The sequence below is a fragment of the Zeugodacus cucurbitae genome, chromosome 4, assembly GCF_028554725.1.
Source record: "Zeugodacus cucurbitae isolate PBARC_wt_2022May chromosome 4, idZeuCucr1.2, whole genome shotgun sequence".
NCBI classification, from domain to species: Eukaryota; Metazoa; Arthropoda; class Insecta; order Diptera; family Tephritidae; genus Zeugodacus; species Zeugodacus cucurbitae.
In genome coordinates this window covers 61580080-61602461 of record NC_071669.1, presented here as the reverse complement: position 1 = coordinate 61602461, position 22382 = coordinate 61580080, and the positions used below count along the sequence as shown (strand labels likewise).

Below are 22382 nucleotides of genomic sequence, written 5' to 3'. Positions count from 1 at the left end.
GATTTTTCCTTTTTTATGGTGTTATGCTATTTCTTTTGCGTGAAAAAAATGATTGTATTTTTTGTACCTCAAATTATTATTTTATGGTACTTTTTTGCTTTATAAATTTTCACTCTTTAAAGGAGACAGCTATTTGCTTAATTTACTTATAATACTAATACTTGATAATTTCTTCAGCACCGGTACCACTAAAATTTGGAAATTTCTGAAAACACAAGCAAATATGCTTAAATTAAAGGGTTTGATGGGTATCAAAATTTGAAAAAAAAAAAAAATGTTTGCCTTATTAAATAGGGCAATATGTTAAAAAAAAAATCCAAAAATATGAAGTCCATCCGTGTAATATTCTATGATATATAATAATCCTTTGGAAGTTCCGCTTATCAGACCACGTCAGTATGAATGGAAAACTTTAAACGCGATTATCTCAAAACTCATTTTTTCAAGTGGACACGATTTCTCGTAAAGTTATGAAGCGATTTTGTTAAAATTTCGCACACATCTTTGAAATAACATAATAGAGTTAATGAACGAAGGATTTTTGGAACTTTATTACAACTATTTTTTTCGAGCCAATATATGGCGAAAATTTGACCAAAATTCTATCAAAAATTAAAATTTCAATATTTTCTTTTTTCCTTCGTTCATTAATAAGTTTTATTCATTTACCATTGAAATATTTTTGATTTATTGAATTTTGATGAACCAAAAATGAGTTATTATATCCACGGCAAGAAATTTTTTTAACACGTCATGGGAGATGAGGTTGCAACGCCTGAGTTTTCGGAATTTGTAAATGATAATTTTACAAAATACTGTTTAATTAAGTATATTTGATATGCTGAATGGTTTAAATGAAATATATTATTTTATGGAAATTATAAAAAAATAAAAAAATATATATATACTTGTTTTTAGCCTCTGAAACCCACCTAACTCCTCGCCATTTTTTTATTTCGATAGGTGTTAACACTATTCCATTAGAAAATATGTTTCGATTAAAGCCTCTTCAAAAATGTTGGACACTTATTATACTAATATTTTTACACTTCCAGTTTACTTCCAAGAGCTTCTAAATTGTGGAATAATTTCCTTTCTAACGATTAATTAACGAATTTCCTTTTCCACAATTTTTTTTAATTTTTTATATTTTTTTAAATTTTTTCATAGTTTGCAACTCTTATATGATAAAAATCAAATAGTTTATTATTATTTTTTCCTTGGTTTGTTCGAAAATATTTACTTATTTTCTCCATTGAAATAATTAGATCGATTCATAGATACGAGCTTCTAAAGTAAGGTATAACCAATAACATCTCACCCTTCAAAGATAATTATTGTGTCCAAACTTAAAAACAGTGTACTAAGTAGATCTAGAGGTTATAGATTACACAAACAATCATCCCGATATATGTATAAAAATATATATATTTTTTGTAATTTTTGTACCAAAATATATTTTTGGATCAAAGTATTTTTTTGCTCTGAAACCCTGGAAAATACCAACACTGGTGCACTTATTAGGATTGGTGTGAATACAAGCATTTCTTCTGTTATTATTTTTTATGCGATTTATATTGGTCTACAACGTTGCTTTCGCTGTTTTCCAATAGATGTCTCTAGGGTCAAGCACTGGTCGATTAAATCGATTAAATCGTTTTATATCGATCTTGGACATTTGTGTCAACATTAACCCAACAAAATATTTGTGGAGATCTGTTTGCATCTCAAACTTATTCTCAAGTGAAAATGTAACTTTTTGAGCCGAATTCTCGACATTTGCGGGAAATTTGCAAGAAAAGTGCGGCTGAGGCTCATCGAATGCTTTCGGATACGTACGGTGAGGCTGTCCTGTAAGTGTAAGAACATGTTGCGAATGGTTTTAACGTTTTAAGAATGGTGATTATGAAGTCGAAGACCGGCATGGCGGTGGAAGGGAGAAGATTTTCGAAGATGCTGAATTGGAAGCATTACTCGACCAAGATGCGTTTCAAACCCAAGAGGAATTGGCCGAATCGTTGCAAGTGACACAGCAAGCCATATCAAAACGCCTCAAAGCCATGGGGATGATTCAGAAACAAGGAAACTGGGTTCCTTACGACTTGAAACCAAGAGATGTCGAACGACGCTTCTTTGCATGTTAACAGCTGCTTCAAAGGCACAACCGAAAGGGATTTTTACATCGCATTTTAACTGGCGACTAAAAATGGGTCCACTACGATAATCCTAAGCGAAGAAAGTCATGGGGAAAGCCGGGACATGCCTCCACGTTGACGGTAAAACCGAACATTCACGGCGCCAAGGTCATGCTCTGCATTTGGTGGGACCAGCTGGGGGTGATATATTATGAGCTGCTAAAGCCAAGTTATAATAAAAGAGCACAACAAATATTTTACACTAATTAATTGTCATTAATGGGACAATCTGCAGAACATTTAGCAGTCTCTAAACTCATAAATATATATTTTTTAGTTAAATAACACCACTATAACAACAATAATTTCTCTAATAGCACTTTAATCAGAAATAAGTCGTTGTAAGCCGATGTATCGAATTTTTGCAGATTTTACAGCCGCCTACAAACACAAAACGCGCGACAAAACAAAACGTAATTACAATACAATAACAGCAAATTATAAAAAAAAAAAATAAAATTGTATATACTATATAAAAATAAATAAATAAAACAAGAAAAGCAAATTTAATATACTCGCACAAGTATGAAGTAAAGGGTGATTTTTTAAGAGCTTGATAACTTTTTAAAAAAAAAAAACGCATAAAATTTGCAAAATCTCATCGGTTCTTTATTTGAAACGTTAGATTGGTTCATGACATTTACTTTTTGAAGATAATTTCATTTAAATGTTGACCGCGGCTGCGTCTTAGGTGGTCCATTCGGAAAGTCCAATTTTGGGCAACTTTTTCGAGCATTTCGGCCGGAATAGCCCGAATTTCTTCGGAAATGTTGTCTTCCAAAGCTGGAATAGTTGCTGGCTTATTTCTGTAGACTTTAGACTTGACGTAGCCCCACAAAAAATAGTCTAAAGGCGTTAAATCGCATGATCTTGGTGGCCAACTTACGGGTCCATTTCTTGAGATGAATTGTTCTCCGAAGTTTTCCCTCAAAATGGCCATAGAATCGCGAGCTGTGTGGCATGTAGCGCCATCTTGTTGAAACCACATGTCAACCAAGTTCAGTTCTTCCATTTTTGGCAACAAAAAGTTTGTTAGCATCGAACGATAGCGATCGCCATTCACCGTAACGTTGCGTCCAACAGCATCTTTGAAAAAATACGGTCCAATGATTCCACCAGCGTACAAACCACACCAAACAGTGCATTTTTCGGGATGCATGGGCAGTTCTTGAACGGCTTCTGGTTGCTCTTCACCCCAAATGCGGCAATTTTGCTTATTTACGTAGCCATTCAACCAGAAATGAGCCTCATCGCTGAACAAAATTTGTCGATAAAAAAGCGGATTTCACATTTCGAACCGAACACTGATTTTGGTAATAAAATTCAATGATTTGCAAGCGTTGCTCGTTAGTAAGTCTATTCATGATGAAATGTCAAAGCATACTGAGCATCTTTCTCTTTGACACCATGTCTGAAATCCCACGTGATATGTCAAATACTAATGCATGAAAATCCTAACCTCAAAAAAATCACCCGTTATTAATGGCAAAAGCGGATGAGCTGGGGAGCAACAAAAAGCGTCGCCACCAGTCGCCGCAAATACACTTAATATGCTATTTATATGTGTATGTTATAAGTATATATGTGTGTGTGTTTGTGTGCGAAACTACTAAGCCGCCCAATCAAGCAGATATCCAAACAAACTAGCAAACCCAGCCATCCAGCACCATAATAATGATAATAATAATAATAATAAAGTGTATGTGTATGTGTGTGTGTGCGTGTACAAAATCCAGCCAGTTAGCCAAGCATTGCAATATGAACGCAACAACACTGACACCGCCGCAATTCGATGAGATCGGCAAAATGCAAAAGTCGCCGCTTGAAGCGGTTCCAAGCGGCTTTGTGACTAGCGGAGCGCTCGTACCTTAGTACAGCTAAACTGACACAGTGTCGTGTATGTGTGTATGTTTGTAGGCACAAATACATTTACAATATATTTGTGTGAATGTATGCGTGAATTGCTGCGATCAGCACACAAATATACGCCTCACATACATACTTATACATATCTAAATATCAGCTTACATATAAACAATTATTACAACTTTTTGTGCATTTTTCCACCGTTTTCTGCTTTACGTTTTGTGCACAATTTTCGTAAAAGTGGTTTTACAACATGTGTTTGTTTTTATTATTGTACAAAATTTTGCCTATTTCCTTTTGCTTGTGTTTTTATATTTACCTTTTTCATATGTGTTTTTCGCTTTTTACTACGCTCAAATACAAGCTCACTCGCACACACACACACACACGGCCGCGTGGTACCATATGAAACGCGCTTTAAAGTGTGCTTTTTTAAGCTTGCGCTTGTGTTGGTGTGTAACTGACTGAAAAAATTAACACACTGCGAAACCAGAAAAGAAAATAAATAGAATGGAAAAATAAAAAAGGCGAATTGGAAAAAAACTCATTTCAAATCTGGTAGAAAAATCTCAAAGCCAACGCTTGCCGAACTTCAGACCTCGAGTGGCAGTCGATCTGTTAAGACGTGCTTTTGGCTCAAACCGTATAAAGCTTTACCAACTACTGACGTTACCTTCTACAAAACTATTAAACAACTAGATTTTCACATTTCAATTTCATAATTGTGATTGTGCTTTTGTGTGTGTGATAAGTGAAAAGTGAATTTACTCCTTTTTCTCAAGTAAACTGCTGCAATAACAGCGTACGCGCAAGAAATTGCTGTAAGTGTGCTTTGGCCTTTAAGGCTCTAATAAATGTGCTTAATTTTTTGAAGAAATTAAAATGAGAAAAATATTTTCGAATTTTTTTTTATGGAAAAAATGTAAATTTATATGAAAAGGACACTCAAAACACGGATTTTGTTTGAAAATCTAATTTATGAAACCTGAAAAAATTTAATTTTTCATAAAAAGTGCCAAAATAAAAATTGATATTTTTGAAATAAATTAAATGAGAGATGAATAGTGTTTTTTTAATTAATTATCTAATAAACAACTAGGATATTGTTACCGGCAAAGGATATTCGGCCTTTGAAAAGTGTTTAGCATTGAATAAAATATAATTAATTAAGTACTTTGTAATAATTAAATAAAATTAAATAATATATTAAATGTTATAAATTACAAAAAAAATGTTATTCAATTTATAGTTAATCTAGTGGTTAAACTATTGAAAAAAAATTTAAATTTCTTGAAATAAAAACAAAAGTGTTGCTTAAATTTTTATAGAAAATGTATATTACTCATTTTTATGGCAAATTCATTTGTGGTATTGTAGCTTATTTTGTTATTGTTTACATGTTTCTCAATAAATATTTTCGCCTCTATGAGCAACTTAGCTCTAGTATTGTTTTAAAATATTTAAAAAAAAAATTATTTTATTTTTTCACATTTTGTGGTACACATATTGGTTTTACCATTATTTTATCACAAAACCACATTGTGACGATATAGAAAAGGTTTTCTGCCTAACAGCAGTTAAATTTTGCGTAACGTCTTAAACTGCCTTAATCCCATTATTACGCTTTTAAGTTCTTACTAACGTCAAACTGTACTAGTACCGTTATATCTCGCTCCCAGATGAATAATATAAATAGTTTAGAGCAGCACTGTGCAGAAAGACAATATATTCTGCGATATAATTCAAAATATAGTGAATTGGAAGAACAGATTCCAAGTGATCTCTGAAAAATTTTTGGGATATTGATAATTTTTTTCTAGGTCTAAACACTCAGATTTACATGTTTTTGTTAAGAAATTTTTATTTCTTGGTATATAATAATATTTATATTTATTTATTATATTATTTTTTTCCGAGGTGATCCATATGACAACTACAGATGTGGTTCAAAAATCGTTCTAAGATATACTATTATATTAAAAAAAAAGAAAAATATAAACACTAATGAAACCGGTTGAAATTTGTTAAAATACGTTAATAACATGCAAAAATCAAAAATTTAAATTTCATTGCTAATTCAAAAATACCATACTTTACTGTTCTTAATTATTTAAGACGGTTTTAGTAATTTAATAATTTTTAAATCTTATTTTTTTTTTAATTTTAACACACTAAAATTTAAAACTTTTTGTTGAATAAAAATATATAATATAATAAATATATATAAATATTATAAATATTTCAATAATTATGAAGAAACATAAATAAAATAAAAAATAAAATTAAGTATGGAAAAATAAAAATTATAATATTTTAAATAAATAAAATAAATATGAAAACCAAATTATCATTATCTCTATTTCTCCTCCGCAGATAATTAGCACAACCAACACTCACGCTCTCTTTCATTTACCTTGTGGATTAATATTTGCGTAGCGTAGATGACCGGCAAGGATACGGACTCAATGGCGACTGTGCAAATCAAGCCCGACTATGCGGCCAGCGAAGTCTACAGCACGGCTAGCGAGGCGCCACCGGTAAATACGACTTTTAATTATTACAACTCATAAATATAACACACTCACACACACATACATATACACACAACTATTTAGCAATTCTTACTAACCGCACAAGAGTAAACAACTTAAATGCAGCATATTCATATTAACACTTCTTTAGTCACACATTTTCTCTAACTGACATAAAGAAACGCTCACTTTTTCTGTACTATAACACTTTCTGTGTCAGGCGATCGAATAAAAACCGAACTGCAATTCAACTGCACCTGCGCGTGTATAATGGAAACAAGTCGGTCAACTAGTTTTTCTTAATTGTCTCTGACTCGCTTGACTTTAGCAGCTGGAGTTGTGTGTTTGTGCAGACTTGTGCCAGTGCCAACTGTGGTCCTTAGCTTACACTTTTTATGCGCTTAAATGCATTGTTGATTATACACACATATTGAGAGCTGCACGCCATTAAATCGTTGCTCACTTTGATGTTGAGTTAATTACGTTTTAATTGAGCGCGTGCCCCACTCACCCATGCACTTACCGACTGTCATAAAGTCTTAGAGATCAAGCCTGTTAGACGGTCAGTCATTACTACAGTGGCACCGATTTTAAAGCAGTTGAGCTGTTCATCAGACAGCAGTTGTGGTGAGAGTGACAGTCACAGCTTCCAAGGTACCATTAGCAGTACCATTAAAGAATACTGTAGTTTGGGTATGCTGTAAGTAGTTAGTCAACTAGCACTGCAAGAAATTCAAAGTGCTGGGTGAAGGTTTTCCCCAAGTGACAAGGACTTGTTCTAATGCTTTCTCAGTGTTTTATAAAAATTCCATGAGGTCCTAGGCTTATGTCAATTTCCATGGATTTCTTCTTCATATTTGAAAGGTATCAAAAGACTTGATGCCTATACTTGATGCTATGAAAAGCGAGACAGTCTGATTTGAAAGTTTTCGAGACTCCGTAGTAGCTCTCTAACCACAATCATCGATAGTTCATTATCAACTTAAGGGTTTCCAAGCAACTAAAATATTAGATAAGCCCAAAATTATAGAGTAGATTTAGAAATACTCTCTCAAATATTCTAATTTCGTTTGCAACATTTCCTACTAAGTTTTAATATATTATATTCGCTTCATAATGCTTAGGTTGAACATATAGGGAAATGAAGAGAAACTCTATATTGTTGACAAAGAGTAGAAATGCCACACGAGATAATCTATACTACTATTATAAAGAGGAAAGATTTGTATGTATGTTTGTAATGAATAAAATCAAAAACGACTGTGCCGAATTCAAAAATTCTTTCACAATTTGAAAGCTACTCTCACCCCCGAGTAATATTTATTGCTAGAATCTCAACCTTCTGGAAATAGTTCCCAGGTGAGAGTATCATAAAGACCCCGTCATGGAGAATCTTAATCTGAAACTGAAAATCGTCTTACATCACAATCGCGTGCCAGAGAGTCGAGTAAGGAGTGCTCGCAACTGCTGGCTGAACAAAATTTCAAAACCTCCCAAGTAAGCGCTTGAGAGTCAAAAACGGAACTTGTGCTGCGGCTTGAAGAACTCGAACTCTGAGCGTTCCCAATGCCTTCATAATCAGAGAGAAAGACAACGGACACAAAAGACTAAGTGGACTACAAGTGTGTTAACTTTTGAAATGTTTGTTTAAGCCCGTGTGAAGCCGGAGTGGTCTGCTAGTTATAAACAAATTTATAGTGCTAGAGGTGGGAAAAATTAAATTTTTTCGCATTCATCTATACAGTTTTCTAATTGATTCACTATGTGCTCAGCTTAAGGTTACTTCGTATTCAAATAATAATAACAAAACTTCAGCAATATTAAACTTCAAATTCAATTTTTTTATTTTTTGCAATTAATAATTTACCATTATTTTGCCCTAGAAAGTTGTAGACAACAAAAACTGTCACTTCCAAATAATTTTTAATCAAAGCAAATTTTATTGATGTAAGAAGCAAAGGTCACACATTTTCATTGCTAAACATTTCCTAGTGGGTGCATATGTACTTTTATTTTAATAAAATTGCTTATAAGTTCTGCTGAATATACAATAAATTCTCTGCAGCTACGCAATAAAAACGCAACAACTAAGTAATCAGTTTGCTATTGTTGCTAACAAACCGCTCTAATGCATGATAGATATATCTACATATATACAATATACAAAATATAAGATATATATATATGATGTAGTATATATTTATTTAATTTTTCTGCCGTCTCTTGATTGCAAATGCAGCCTCAACTGTTTATTTCTTCATTTATTTACCAACACTAAAGAGTATAAATATACATATAGTTATTCCCTTGCGTGTGTGTATGCAAGCGCACTTTTTTGCAATTAAATCTTGTTTCTTACTTATTTCTCATTGTTTTCGTAATTCTACCAAGTCAAGTTGGCTTGCAGTCGCTACTTCAGTTTATTGCCTGTGTTGCGCCGGCGCACCAACAACTTTAAATGGCTGCCAGCACACATAAATCTGGGTTACTGTGCTTCTTGGCGGCTTTTGGTTGCACGCGGCATTCACACACACACTCTCATACAAGTATTTATGTATATAGAGATAAATATATAATCAAGGTAGTACATGACTTCATTTAAACCGACAAATTGTTGCCCAATAAAAACCACTGCCTTCAAACATACATATATTTGTATAAGTATGTGTGTATATGTGTGCGTTTGCAGCATTGAAGGTCTTTTGCAATCATCTCCAATGCAATTGAGAATAGGCGGCGCGTAAAACTTCTTGTTGGCGGCCGCATGGACTATTCAAAGAGTCGTTAATTTGTAAGCAAATAATCATAGAAGTGTGTAACAAGATTTACATGCCGCTTCTTGCGTTAAACTCTGAAAAAAAAAATACATTTTTCTTAAATACAAAGAAGGCGAAGACTATTTCGAAAATGCCATGGTCGTGTCATGTCTTAATTCATTTCCATATTGCAACAGTGTCGGAAATGTTGTGCTGTGCAATCTTTTGTTATGCGCTTAGACCAAACTTGTTGCGCATCGAAGCCACTTCTTGTACACTCACTAAAAGTTGTTTGCAATTGCATGTGTGTGTGTGTGTGTGTGTCAACTATTTAAACCTATAATCAACATTTATTAAATTATAATCGAGATGACACTGCATTGGTATGGCATTTGTTGCGCTTCAAATACTTGAGAGAGAATGTTCGTCTCGACTGTGTCCATATTTGAACTGATGTCATTCATTTGGAAATCGAATGTTCAAGGTGACCATGGTTAAAGTTATGGGCTATTCAGCCAAGCAGATAGCCCATCTGTATGTTGTTTGTTGGCACAAGGCTATTGCTATTGAAGCTCTTCGGCGCTGAAATTTTTCAATAACACAGTAATTATGTTTTTGATATAAAAATGGTTGCTTTTTTAAATAGAACTGAAAGCTTTCGAGCTTTTAGAGCTTTTGTGCTAGAAAGCTTTGAGCTTCGAACAACAGATTTATTGATGACCCTTGAAATAGCTATTGTTTCAGATAATGGAAACATAAAGCACCATTTGGGACAACCGAAACATAGAATTTCGCACTTTGAACTACTATTTTAATAAATAAAAAAATACTTTAGAGTATGAATAAATACTCCTACATCAATATGAGTAAGAGTCAATGAGTGTAAATAAATACACCTACCAGTGGATAAATACTCTCCAAAACTGTGAGTAATAGCAAAACAACAGCCTATTGTTCAACCGAAATCCGTAAAACCGCACGTAAATTGCCATTTGGGCCAACATTTAGGCATGCAAAGCGGCACTTAAGCCCACTTTTAAGCCTTTCCACCACCAAACTAAAAATGCATTGCATGCAAACAGCAATTGCAATAACTTAAAGCCGACTGCGATTGCAGAAATTGGCAGTTTTCAGCAAGCGCGGCATAAGCGTTGCATACAAAAGTTAGAATTAAAATGCATAGTATGTAGTGTTAGCGATAAAAAAGCGCAATATCGGCATATACGAGTGAATGGTGAAGCGTCGTTTCGTTGAACGTGCGCTGCAGTAGCAATTTCATAGATGTGGTTGATATGTACAGTTCTACATGCAGACATACATACCTACTTGTGACTGTAAAAAAGAGTGCGTCATCAGTAGCGGATACCCAAGTCTAGTGCATTTAATTTACGATTCATCGAACGCTTAATCAACGTATGCACAGAAAGAAATTTAATTTATGAGCATATGTTTGTAGATTTATGGATATTTAAATGCGCTGATCGGCACATTTGTAAGTGCCGTAAATAGAAAACAGCTGACAGATGGAATGCAATCGAAATTGGCTTGAATTCAAGAATTTTCCACTATTCATTGATTGCTTCGTGTTGTTGCCGCATTTTTTATATAGTTATCGCATATTAATTAATGGAACAGAATGTACTGGAATAGTATTTCATACAAATTGATTAAGCCGCAAACTTATCATTTCATGAATCAATCATATAAGAGTGAGTATCGATAACTCTTTTTGAATATTGTTTAGTAAACAATTTTTTTTTTTAATGTATATTATAATCTTTGAAATTTACTCTGTAAAAACTTGTAAAATTTGTAAATTTTTTGGATCTCAATTTTCCAGATTCCGTTTTTATACGATCTGTTCACGATCTAATAGTGATCGATTGATCTTATCTAGCACAAGCACTGAAAGCTCTTTAAGGGTCAGATATTGTCAATAAAAGCCAATTTTAACTAATTTCCTCATACAAAACACCCGCAAAAACAACAAATAAAAGTAAAATAATCTCAAAACTCTTCTTAACATAAAAAAGGGTTAGTAGTTGTTTTATATAATAATTCATTATATTATATTAAGTCGTTTGACAGGCTCAGAAACTCTTATTTTTGGGACAAAAATATCAACAAATGTAATTATCATGTACTAATGATTATTAAAAAATTCTTAATTAGGTCTTCAACTTTGCTTCCGCCTTTTTTTGTAAATGTAAGGCTTTTTTCACTTAGGACAGACTCACCGTACGTATCCAAAAGCAATCGATTAGCCTCAGCCGCACTTTTCTTGAAATTAAAAAAGAAAAGCAAAATTTCCCGCAAATGTCGAGAATTCGGCTCAAAAAGTAGCATTTTCAGTTGAGAATAAGTTTGGGATGCAAACAGATCTCTACAAAATTTTGTTGGATTAATGTTGACACAAATGTCCAAGATCGATAAAAAAAAATCGATTTAACCGACCAGTGTTTGACCCTAGAGACATTTATTGGAAAACGGCGGAAGCATAGTTGTAGACCAATATATTTTTCTTAAGCTACATTATAGTCGATGTGTATCGATAACTATATATTCTGGTACAGTACCAGCTATATATTTCAATATCTTTCTAACTAGAAAAAAATTACAGAATTTACTTTATGATAATTAGTTACTTGTAATACCTTTATCCAGAAACTTCAATTTCACTCGATCGATAATTATTAGCTCTATTCTTAGACCAATCTGATTTGACCTCGCAGTTAACTCTATGTCTATAAGAGCTGCTTTTTTTCATAGATAGCGATAAATATAAGATTCCAAAATATAAAATATCAAATGAACTTGCTTTAAAAATACTTGAAAAAAATATGTATTAAATTCTTAATCTTTAGACCAAAAGTACACTTTCATCACAGACATATCTTTAAAAAATCTTGCATATTATCTAATGCCGAAAATTAACGCTCCAAAAAATATACCGGTTAGTAAAAACAATGAGCTAAAACCTGCTAAATATATACATTTTTTGTTCAAAGCAGTGTCTTTTATGTTTGTTTACCACTCGAAGCCGGAACTAATGGGCATTCGGCATGCAGCAGCGCAGCGAATGTGCAAATATTTTAAAGCTTCAAACACAAAAAGAAATTGCAGACAAAACAAAAGTGAAATAAACGACAAAAAAGGCGTTAATGAAAAAATTAAATGCCAAAGAATAGCCGGGCACCCGTAGCTTTGGAGACGCGTGATTTGCGAATTAAAACCACGCTGCAACTGACTAACTACTGTATAGGTAGCCGGGACAGGCGAATTAATAGATGAGCAGGCAACCTGTCACTCAGCGCAATTTGGTTTATGAACGCTGACATGACATGCAAATTGATGTACCACTTTAGAGGCGCACAAGTGCAATAACATAACAGTAGAACAACAATAACATACAAGTGATCAGCGGTGCGCGATCAACACATTTTCATACAATTTTTTTTCCACCAACCCCAGTACATATGTACGCAAGTACGTAAGTATATAAAAATAGAAATTATATGTATGTCTGTCTGTATATCGGTGAGTTTATAATTTATTACTGGGAGTCACAAGTGCCGACACAAGTGCTATGCAAATCGCTCGACGCCGACACCGAATACAGGCAACAGACAGAATGGCTGTCCAAATGTGCATGAATTATGCAAATTAGAATCAAACGTACTATGTACCTAATGTATATACATATATTTATGGATGTGTCTCCATAAATTGTTTGTAAATATGCGCAATCTCAATGCGTTTGACAAGCACCCAACAAGCTGGTTGAGGGCGTGCGCGCCCAAGTAAACATTGCGTGAACACGTACTCAACGCTCGTTCATTCATTTATTTGAATTTATGAAATATGTTTGTATGTACCTGCTTAATTAAACCCGGCAAAGTGCCAAGTCTGTCAGCTCATTTAGAAAAATGAAATAAATTGTTGTATGTAAATATGTTGCGCAAGTCTTGTCATGTGGGTTCCGTGAGAATAACGAACCAATATTATTTTTTAAACAAAATTTTTATTAATATTATAAAATTAACTAATTTAGCTTGATTTAAATAAATGTGCTTCGATACTTTCATGTTGAACGCAATTAAATTTATCAGTCAGTCAATCAGTTAAATGGAGCTTAGTCAACACAAATCTTAATAACCTTAAAATATACAGCTAAATATTTTTTAATATCGGGATTCAATATTTCGAAATACAGTTGAAATTATCTAACTCGAATTACCATAATTCACAAAAAAACTTTCGAGTTACGGAAAGTAATTTGTATGAGATTGTACTTCTGTTGCCAATGCAATAGTTCGAGTTATGGTGAACTTTTAGTTATAGCAGTTCGAGATACGGAAGTTTAGCGGAATTATTATTTGTGGTAGAAATCAGAACAAAAATAGGGAATACGAATGTCTTCAACAAGTCATAAAAACAAAACATTCAAAATAACAGTACTAAATGTCAAAGAAATTTTATGATATCTACTTACTTACCAGCTTAAGATAAATTATATTTTAAAGAAAAATAATTATTTTAAAAAATTCTACGAAATATACTTATTAAGGTTTCTATTGTATATAAAAGATTGACGTTTGTATGTGAACCTAGAGCTCATTGTTTTCAAATGCCTTCCTTTAAAAAATCTCAAATGACTTAACTAAAAAAACTCAAAACAACTCCAAGCTGTTATCAGCTGTCATCGATTGATCACTTCTCTGCTCGCTATCTTTGGGCGCTGTCAAAAAATTTACATGTGAAAGCAACAACAAAGTTATCTAGTTGAATTGGTACAGGAGAGTATGCGGATACCCCATTAAAAATGCTATCGCCGCTTGCTGGGTGCTGCCAAATTTTGTTTTATTCACAATGGTAAAAACGACTCAAAGGACACATTTGAAACAAAAATTACAATAAAAATATATATGTTTGTTTTTACTTTGAAATACATTTTAATTTATTAAATAACACCTAAAACATAGACGCAGCTCGAAACAAAGGGATACAAAAATATTTTTGTGCAGATTTAAGTATTTCTCCACCTAAGAAAATGGTTCAGCACTATTGCACACGATTAAGAGAACATTTTAGCGCAGGCTTGAACCATAAGTGCTGCCTGTCTGTTTGAATAAAATGATAGTGCGTTCTTTTGGCTTCCCTATAACGGATTAAAGTTCCAATTTTGTGGGTGACAGACGGCAGCAAAGCGAGTTATAAACTCCCATAACAGCTGATTGGCAATAATATTTGCATTTTGGTGAAATAAAATTGGATAGAAAGGAAATATTGCGGTTGTTAGCCGCACAACTCGTACAAAATCACTAATTATTAAAAAAAAAATATACATAAATACGTTATTATTAAAACTTCCATTTTAGAAAAAATTAGCATGCGTATGTTTTTGTTTACATTTAATTGAAAAACAGCTGTCAGTATTGCATATTTTCATTCACAATAGATAAAAAGCGGCCATGTTTAACAATGTTGCCAACGAAAATTACACGAACTCCCACTAACTCTCTAAAATTTTGAGGATTAAATGGGAGTTAGTAAACCGAGTTAACTGAGATAACTCTCGAATTAACCCCGATTAAAGCAGTTAACCCGAATTAACGACGCCGTCTGTCTAGGCTATTAGCCAATCGATGACAGCTATCATAAACCAGATGAGAAGTTTCGTCAACAAATAACCGGGAATGAAAAAAAGTAAAACATATTTCTATTAACTCGTAACACTTCCAACTGGCATATCAATTATTATTAATACAATTTCATTGGATTTAAATAATAAATTGTTAAATTTCTCTACAGCTAATTGAAAAATCATGCATCTTTCTTAATTTCTCCGTCACCAATTACAGTCATGTCAATTGATATATGATTTCTAATAGCAGACAGCAATTTTCGACTCAGTGTAAATTATTCTATACACATACATACATACATACCTCTATGTTTTTATGAAAATAAAATTTTAAGCACATTTCTTATGGCAATTGTTAAGCTGAGGCCACACTTTTTGTCACCTGCATACCTGTTTACATATTAAATGAAGCATTTATTATAATGTATGTATGTCTCTTTTTCTATGGCATTTCTATTTTTTCATTTTTTATTTGACATTTCTATTTACTAAACGTATTATTTAGCGCTAACTAAATATACATATATGTAAAGAAACATATATACATATGTATGGTGTATTTGTTCGCATGCTAATACCAGAGTCACGCTGTTTGCCTTAATGTTAATACTCCATTTTCACGTTTACTCTACTTTTTCCTCATGTAAAACCAAAATTTGTTATTTGTTGAAAAAATTGTGCCATATTTAATTGTTGAGCGCAAGAATTGTGAAAAAAATAAAATTGTAAAAAAAAAAAAATAATTTAACTAATTCCATTCTAAACACAATTTCCACTCTACAAAAGTAATGTATTTATGTTTCTTTATATATACATAGGTTTTTTAGAGTATTAGTTCTGCCATATAGACAACATGCGAGCATATTTGTTTTAGTTTTCCGCACAACAACATATTATATTTTCAGTTAATTGTTTATTGTTGTTTGTTAACCGTCACCTTTTGCTAAAATCACACAGTTTACTGATTCCATTGCTAAGCAAAGCATAACTTTTTTAGCATTGCAATGCTGAATGGTGAATGCAACACTGTGTGAAGTGAATGCACCAAGCATTAACTAAATAATTACAACAAATAGCAGAGCAAAGCGCTCGCACGATTTGCACCGTTATTTGCAGTACCACGCGTTTACCCAGTTACTGCATGTAGTTCCTTTCCATTTTGCTCATGCATTAAACGAATGCCAATAATGAGGAAAATGTATAATAATGCAGTACATACTATGTCGATATACACTGACATATCCCTAATATCAGCCCACTTGCGTGTTAAACGCTAGAAATCGTTATGCGGTAAAAAAATGCTTATTTCAGACGGAAGCGATAACTTTAATGTCAGTGCTGAAATGGAAAGAAATAAACTCATTTCACATTGAAAGCTCCCACGCAAAGGTGTGCTAAATACTTGTATATATGCATATGTACTTTATATTTGTATACATACGTATACGTTTTTGAGAACTGGTTTGTGTGATTTGTTATTTTCTTGCGTAAAACCTATAATCAAGGTGAAGTTTTTTTGCAAATTTATCTAATTTAGTATAAAGAAGTATTTAAATTACAGTGGAACTTCCATAACTCGAACTTCTATAACTCGAAGATCTCCATAACTCGAACACTTGAAGAGGCAATAGAGTGCAACTTTCATGCAAATTTCCTTCCATAAATCGAACTTTTTGGTCAGGCTATAATACAAAATTTAAAATTTTACTATCGAGGCAGAATTTTAAAAGAGTGCCGCTATATTGTACGGAGGCAAACAAAAAATATAATATTACACAAATGATTTGCATAAATCATGTAAAAAAGGCATGGGCATGTTTTAACGTATGTACATAAAACTTAATGCGATGTCAATAAATAAAACATTGTATAAATCTATATTTTACAGCTTTTTGAAAATTTATATGTTTTAATGAAAATTCTATAACTCGAAGTCTCTCTAACTCGAAATTTTTTTGTGGATTATGGTGATTCGAGTTAGAGAAGTTCCACCGTATAAAATGTAGTCTTCTGTTTGGGGTTTTTCTTTTCCTTATTTTTAATTGCAATAAAAAAATAAATTCGAAATTAATTTAAAAAGTTTGAAATACTTAATTAAAAGAAAATACAATATTTTTTGGAAATGAGTCATAAAAAATATCGGAAAACTGTGATATATTTCCTCACTGTAGAATTATATTAGGTCTACAACATTGCTTTCGCCGTTTTTTTTTTGTATAAAAACGATTGCAAATGTCGATGAGCCTCAGCCGCACTTTTCTTGGAATTAAAACAGAAGAGCAAAATTTCTCGAAAATGTCGAGAATTCGGCTCAAAAAGTGACATTTTCAATTGAGAATAAGTTTGGGATGCAAACAGATCTCTACAAATATTTTGTTGGGTTAATGTTGACACAAATGTCCAAGATCGATAGAAAACGATTTAATCGACCAGCGCTTGACCCTAGAGACATCTATTGGAAAACAGCGGAAGCAAAGTTGAAGACCTAATATTTCATCCAAGCCCCTCAATCCCAAAAATTTAGAGTGAAAAAATGTGTCGAATTTAATTTTTCAGAATTTTTTTCAATGCAGAAATCGAGTAGACAGTAGTATTGCCTATTGAAGTGAGAAAACAAGTGAGATTGATATTAAAAACTGTGCTTTCTTAAAACATTTTACATTTTGCCGTGTTTGAAGCAATAAATTTCCATTTTTTTAAATGATAAAGGCACCCAAAATCCACGCAATAATGCCGCTCGTAGTAAATAAGTATCTATATATAAAAGGAAGTAACTCCCAGTTTTATTTAGAGTAATGTTTCATAAAATAGTGCAGTAAATGAAAAAGTTAACATGAAAGTAAAAAAATATTCTAAATCATGTTGTATGATAATTAGAATATGTACAAATAAATTAGAGTGGTTTAAATGTGCTCTTCTCGGCGCTTTCAAACAATATTTCGCTGTCATATCATTCGCTGTGTTTTCATCCTAAACTGAGTCCTAATTTCATTGGTTATAAATAAAAACAATTATTTTATTAAAAAAAAAATAAAAAAAAATTATTTTTATTAAAAAAAATAAAAATATTTTATAAAAACTCATTTATTTTTTTTTTCAAATATTTCAACATTTACCTAACACACATGCACAACCATCAATTAACAGCGACTGTCAATTATAGCGCTTGATAAGCCAGCAATTAAGTCATTTCAGATTTATCATGCCACTAATTAAGCATTCACTTGACCTTTGTATACAACGCAAATTAGCTGTTTATTTTATAATTTCACCATGATATGCAAATTCAACATTTCGATGAACTTTTACTTTTGCCGCACACTTTCCGCTGCACACAACTTTAACCGCCACTACTTTCTTAATACCGCTCTTCTACTTACATATATACACTTTTATTAACAGCGCTCAACAACAACATAAACTGTCTAATTACGAACCATAATTTGTTAGCTAATGTCTGGCTTTCCGAATTAATTATTTTTTGTAAAAATTTTCCACTGTTAATGTTTTTTTTTTCCTCAGCGTTTTGTTAATTCATTTTTGTTTTTTATGTTTTTTCTCTTCCCTGTGTTGTTTTTGGTGTCTATGTGTGCGTGTGTTTTATTATGCATTTGTCTACCTATAAACCAACAAACCATAAAACCAACAACCAATACCATTACAAAACACCTCAACCACCACCATCACAACCACCGACATAATCACCAACGTCAATTGTCTACAACGTTCAATTGTAATTGAAAAATCCCCAATCAAAATGCAATCATACATACAAAAATGTATATGTACTGCATTTATGGCTGTTTATTACCGACAACAACAACAACAACGGTTACTACTTGCAAATTAATCCCTTGATTGTACGTACTATTGTGTAAATTGAAAATTGCGGTTGCGCATTGTAACGTTTGTAATGCGGCGCCATACAACAGCTCGGATTGTTTAGCTTTAATCCACAGGTTTGTTGCTTAAATCTTTCGTATCATAACGTATCTTGCACCGCTACGCACCGACCGCACCCATAAAGCACTCATCGCCATCAGCTGCACAAACAAACAAACAGAAAAGCGAACGAACAGCTGTTCGCAGTGCCAACGCAATTTGCATTCGCGCTTTCGCAACAACAAATAACAGCAAAGCGAAAAGTAAAAGAAAAAGCACAACTAATTATTTGCACTCACTCACCCATGTACATACGTATTTACTCATGCTGCACTTATTTTTCACTGCACTGTATATCTGTATATTTTTAACGCGCCGCACTAAAAATGTGCCATTTTCTTGCTTTAATTTCTCTGTCTCTGTCACCTTTCGCTGCACTCATAACTCTCTTTTGCGGCGGTTTTCTCCGAAATTGAGGTGCAGTTCACACACCTTTTTCGCCATTTTTCGTTTTGGTTTGTCGTGCTTAGTCCGATGTTTATTTTAGCAAATTCGCACTTTTTCACCGCTAACCAATTTCGGCATATGTAAATATACATATTTCTTGTTGCGGCGGCACCTTAAAGGTGTAGTGATTTTATTTATTTTTTAATTTTTTGGAAAAGAAATTTATTTTAAGTCAAGCCGCAATAATTCATGTTGTTTACTGTTTTTGTATTTAATTTTTTTTTGGAGCTTAAAGTCACAGAGTTGTATTTTGCAGTTATAATTATTTTTACTCGACAGTATTATTACATTAATAATTCAATAAAATTCTAGCTCCGCATATTATATAATTTTTAAGTAAAATCAACTTTTGAGGACCCATATTAAATAATTTAGTACCAACTTCTTTTCTTACAATGTCATTTTATTCAGTATTACCTTAAAATATATTCTTGTAACGGCTCAAACACGAGTTTAAGGTTTTATACATATTTATGAGTAACTATCTTGTATGGTTTTCGAAAGACTTAACTCTGATTTTCACACAAAAATTAAACCTCTATTTTTGAGACTGACGCCAAATTTTATTATAAAATAGAGTTGCATCTCCACAAACACCAAAAAGTGCGTTTCAAAGAGAGTTTATTTTTTTTTTTTGTATATTGAAATATTCAAGTTTGTCACTAGTTTATTAGTAAAACCCAAAATATTCAATAAACTCGAGTTTATGCCACTACTTGAATTTGAATTTTTAATAAATGGTGTTTAAGGCGTGTTTAAGGATTTCCGTTTGCAGTAAATTTTCTGTTTGTGTTTACCAAAATAGTTAATAAACTCGTGTTAGTAGAACAAAATAAGATTTTCAATAAATAATTGGTGTTTAAAGCTAGTTATAGACTTGTTTAATATCTTCTGACAAACTGACAGTGACAGTACTGACCAAAATGGTCCAAAGTTTAAGTTCGCTTCTCAAACTAATACTTTAAAGTATCCTCGGAAACTTAACACATTCATCTAATTATAATATTTATAGAAAGATCTGTTTAAACTCCAGTAGCGTATTGTTGAAACAATGGAAAATTAGAATATTTAAATATTATTATTAGGCAGGTTCTGCAATCCGACTGAATGTGAAAAATAAAAAAAAAGTGGAATTTGAAAAGTAAAATCGAAATTCAGTAGACCAAATTATTCCAAATATCAGATTGAAAGTGAATTTGCTTGAATTTCACTCGGAAGTGAATTACAGAATCTAATATTTGATATTTAAAAACAACTTTGTGAATGTATAATATTTTGAAATATTGACAAGTTTTCCAAGCGCTTGGTTGAAAATAAATCTTAAGTAGCATTCTCAGTATCTCACTCAAGACTTAATACTATGTAAAAATTTATTTAAATAATTTAATCTGATTAATTTTTCTGCCTGAGGTGATATTTTTTGCATGTAAAAAAAATCATTTTAATATTGTATTATCAAATTTAAGGTTTAAATTATATTTTATAAATCGTTTTTTGGTGATTTGATTATATTTCTGCAATTTTAAATTGTGTAGCATTTGTGGATATTTTAAATATATTTCTTTCATTTATTTTTTTATTATCAACTAATAAAAATATATTTTCTTTTTCAAAAAATATATAAATTCGAAACATTAATGTAGCAAAACCACTCCTCACCCATAATTTTTTAATTCCTTTAATTTACATTTTTAATGCACTTACCATTTTTATCGCTCATTAAGCGTAATTTTATGCAATAACTGCAATAAAATTCTTAAAAATAAATAGTTAACCATTTTTGTATATGATTGCATATATGTACATATGTATATACCGAGATAAATGTGTTGAAATATTATTGCAGATATTTTCCGATAATTATTAGCATTCCACACCCATTTAAGCGTAGCAGTAGTGGCAATAAAGTGATTTTTGCGAAACGCCAATTTAATGTGCGGCATGTTAATTTAACGCTTATACGCATAGTAGAAGTGTAGTACAGAGGAGTGTCTGACAAAGTCTCAAAATAACGCAACAACAATATCAACGAGTGTTGTGTAATCGCTTGACTTCTGCGCCTGCTGCTGCTGCGACACGTGAGTTGTCACAAATGCGCAATTGAGAGGATGCGCAGCCAGACAGCCAGACAAGCGACAGCTGCATGCCATTCACTTTATATTGGCTATAAAATTACAGACATTCATGTTTTTATGCGCCTCCAATGACTTCTAGCTGGCTGTTTTGCGATGCTATGACAAATGTGTTGCGTAATTACATATTTTTAGATACACTATTTGTATGTATGTATTTAAGAAAGCCAAATTGATGCATAGATGGATAGAGGCAAATGGTAGAACACAGACAACATAGTTTATGGCTTGTTGTTGTTTGACGCTGCCTGTGCGGTAAGGTGCGTTTAAATATACATACATACATATGTTCATGTGCAAATATGTATGCTTTTAGCCAGCATATATTGACTGGCGCTGCCTGCCTAGAAGGTGTTATGAAATAAGCATTAGCCGGCTCATCGAACGCTTGGCTTTGCAGGCAGTGTGTAAGAAAAGGTGCCGCTAATGGCGAACGCAACCGATTACGTGTGTGAATGTGAATGTGCTAATGTGTTTACATTTTCAGTTGGGCAATTGCGCAGTGGTGCCGAAAAAGCGATTGCCACCACAGTCTTATTGAGGAACATGATTTTTTTTTCGGAAAGCAACAAATGATTGTAAATGCGTTGGAAATGATAGTAACATTAATGTTTTGTTGTTGTTGTTTTCAAATGTTGCAAGTTGTTAGATAATCTTGCTGCTGGCGGCGTTTGCCGAAAGCGGAATTTATTGTTGTATGTTCAAAAAAAAAATAATAATAAGCTGAACAACATATTTTCATTGACGCAATTTGTATGTTGTCTCATATAAGATGTTAAGTTTATCGTCAAAATTCAGCTGCAGATAAGATAAAAATATATATTCTTTGTGAAATATTTGCAACTGGCACAACAAAATTTTTAGTAGTA

At 32.5% G+C, this 22382-nt stretch overlaps 1 protein-coding gene across 2 annotated transcripts in view; it reads left to right on the top strand.

Annotated features, from left to right (window-relative positions):
• Positions 1–4628: 4628 nt before the first annotated feature.
• Positions 4629–22382, top strand: part of LOC105212479 (putative mediator of RNA polymerase II transcription subunit 26) — a 35807-nt gene continuing 18053 nt past the window's right edge. Inside the window, exons 1-3 of one of the 2 annotated variants that reach the window (XM_011184476.3) lie at positions 4629–4882; positions 6435–6598; positions 18925–18951. In XM_011184476.3, coding sequence (XP_011182778.1) covers positions 6503–6598; positions 18925–18951 — 123 coding nt within the window. In that variant the 5' untranslated portion in view covers positions 4629–4882; positions 6435–6502. The remainder of the gene's footprint in view (positions 4883–6434; positions 6599–18924; positions 18952–22382) is intronic. The other variant, XM_011184478.3, reaches the window with a different exon arrangement.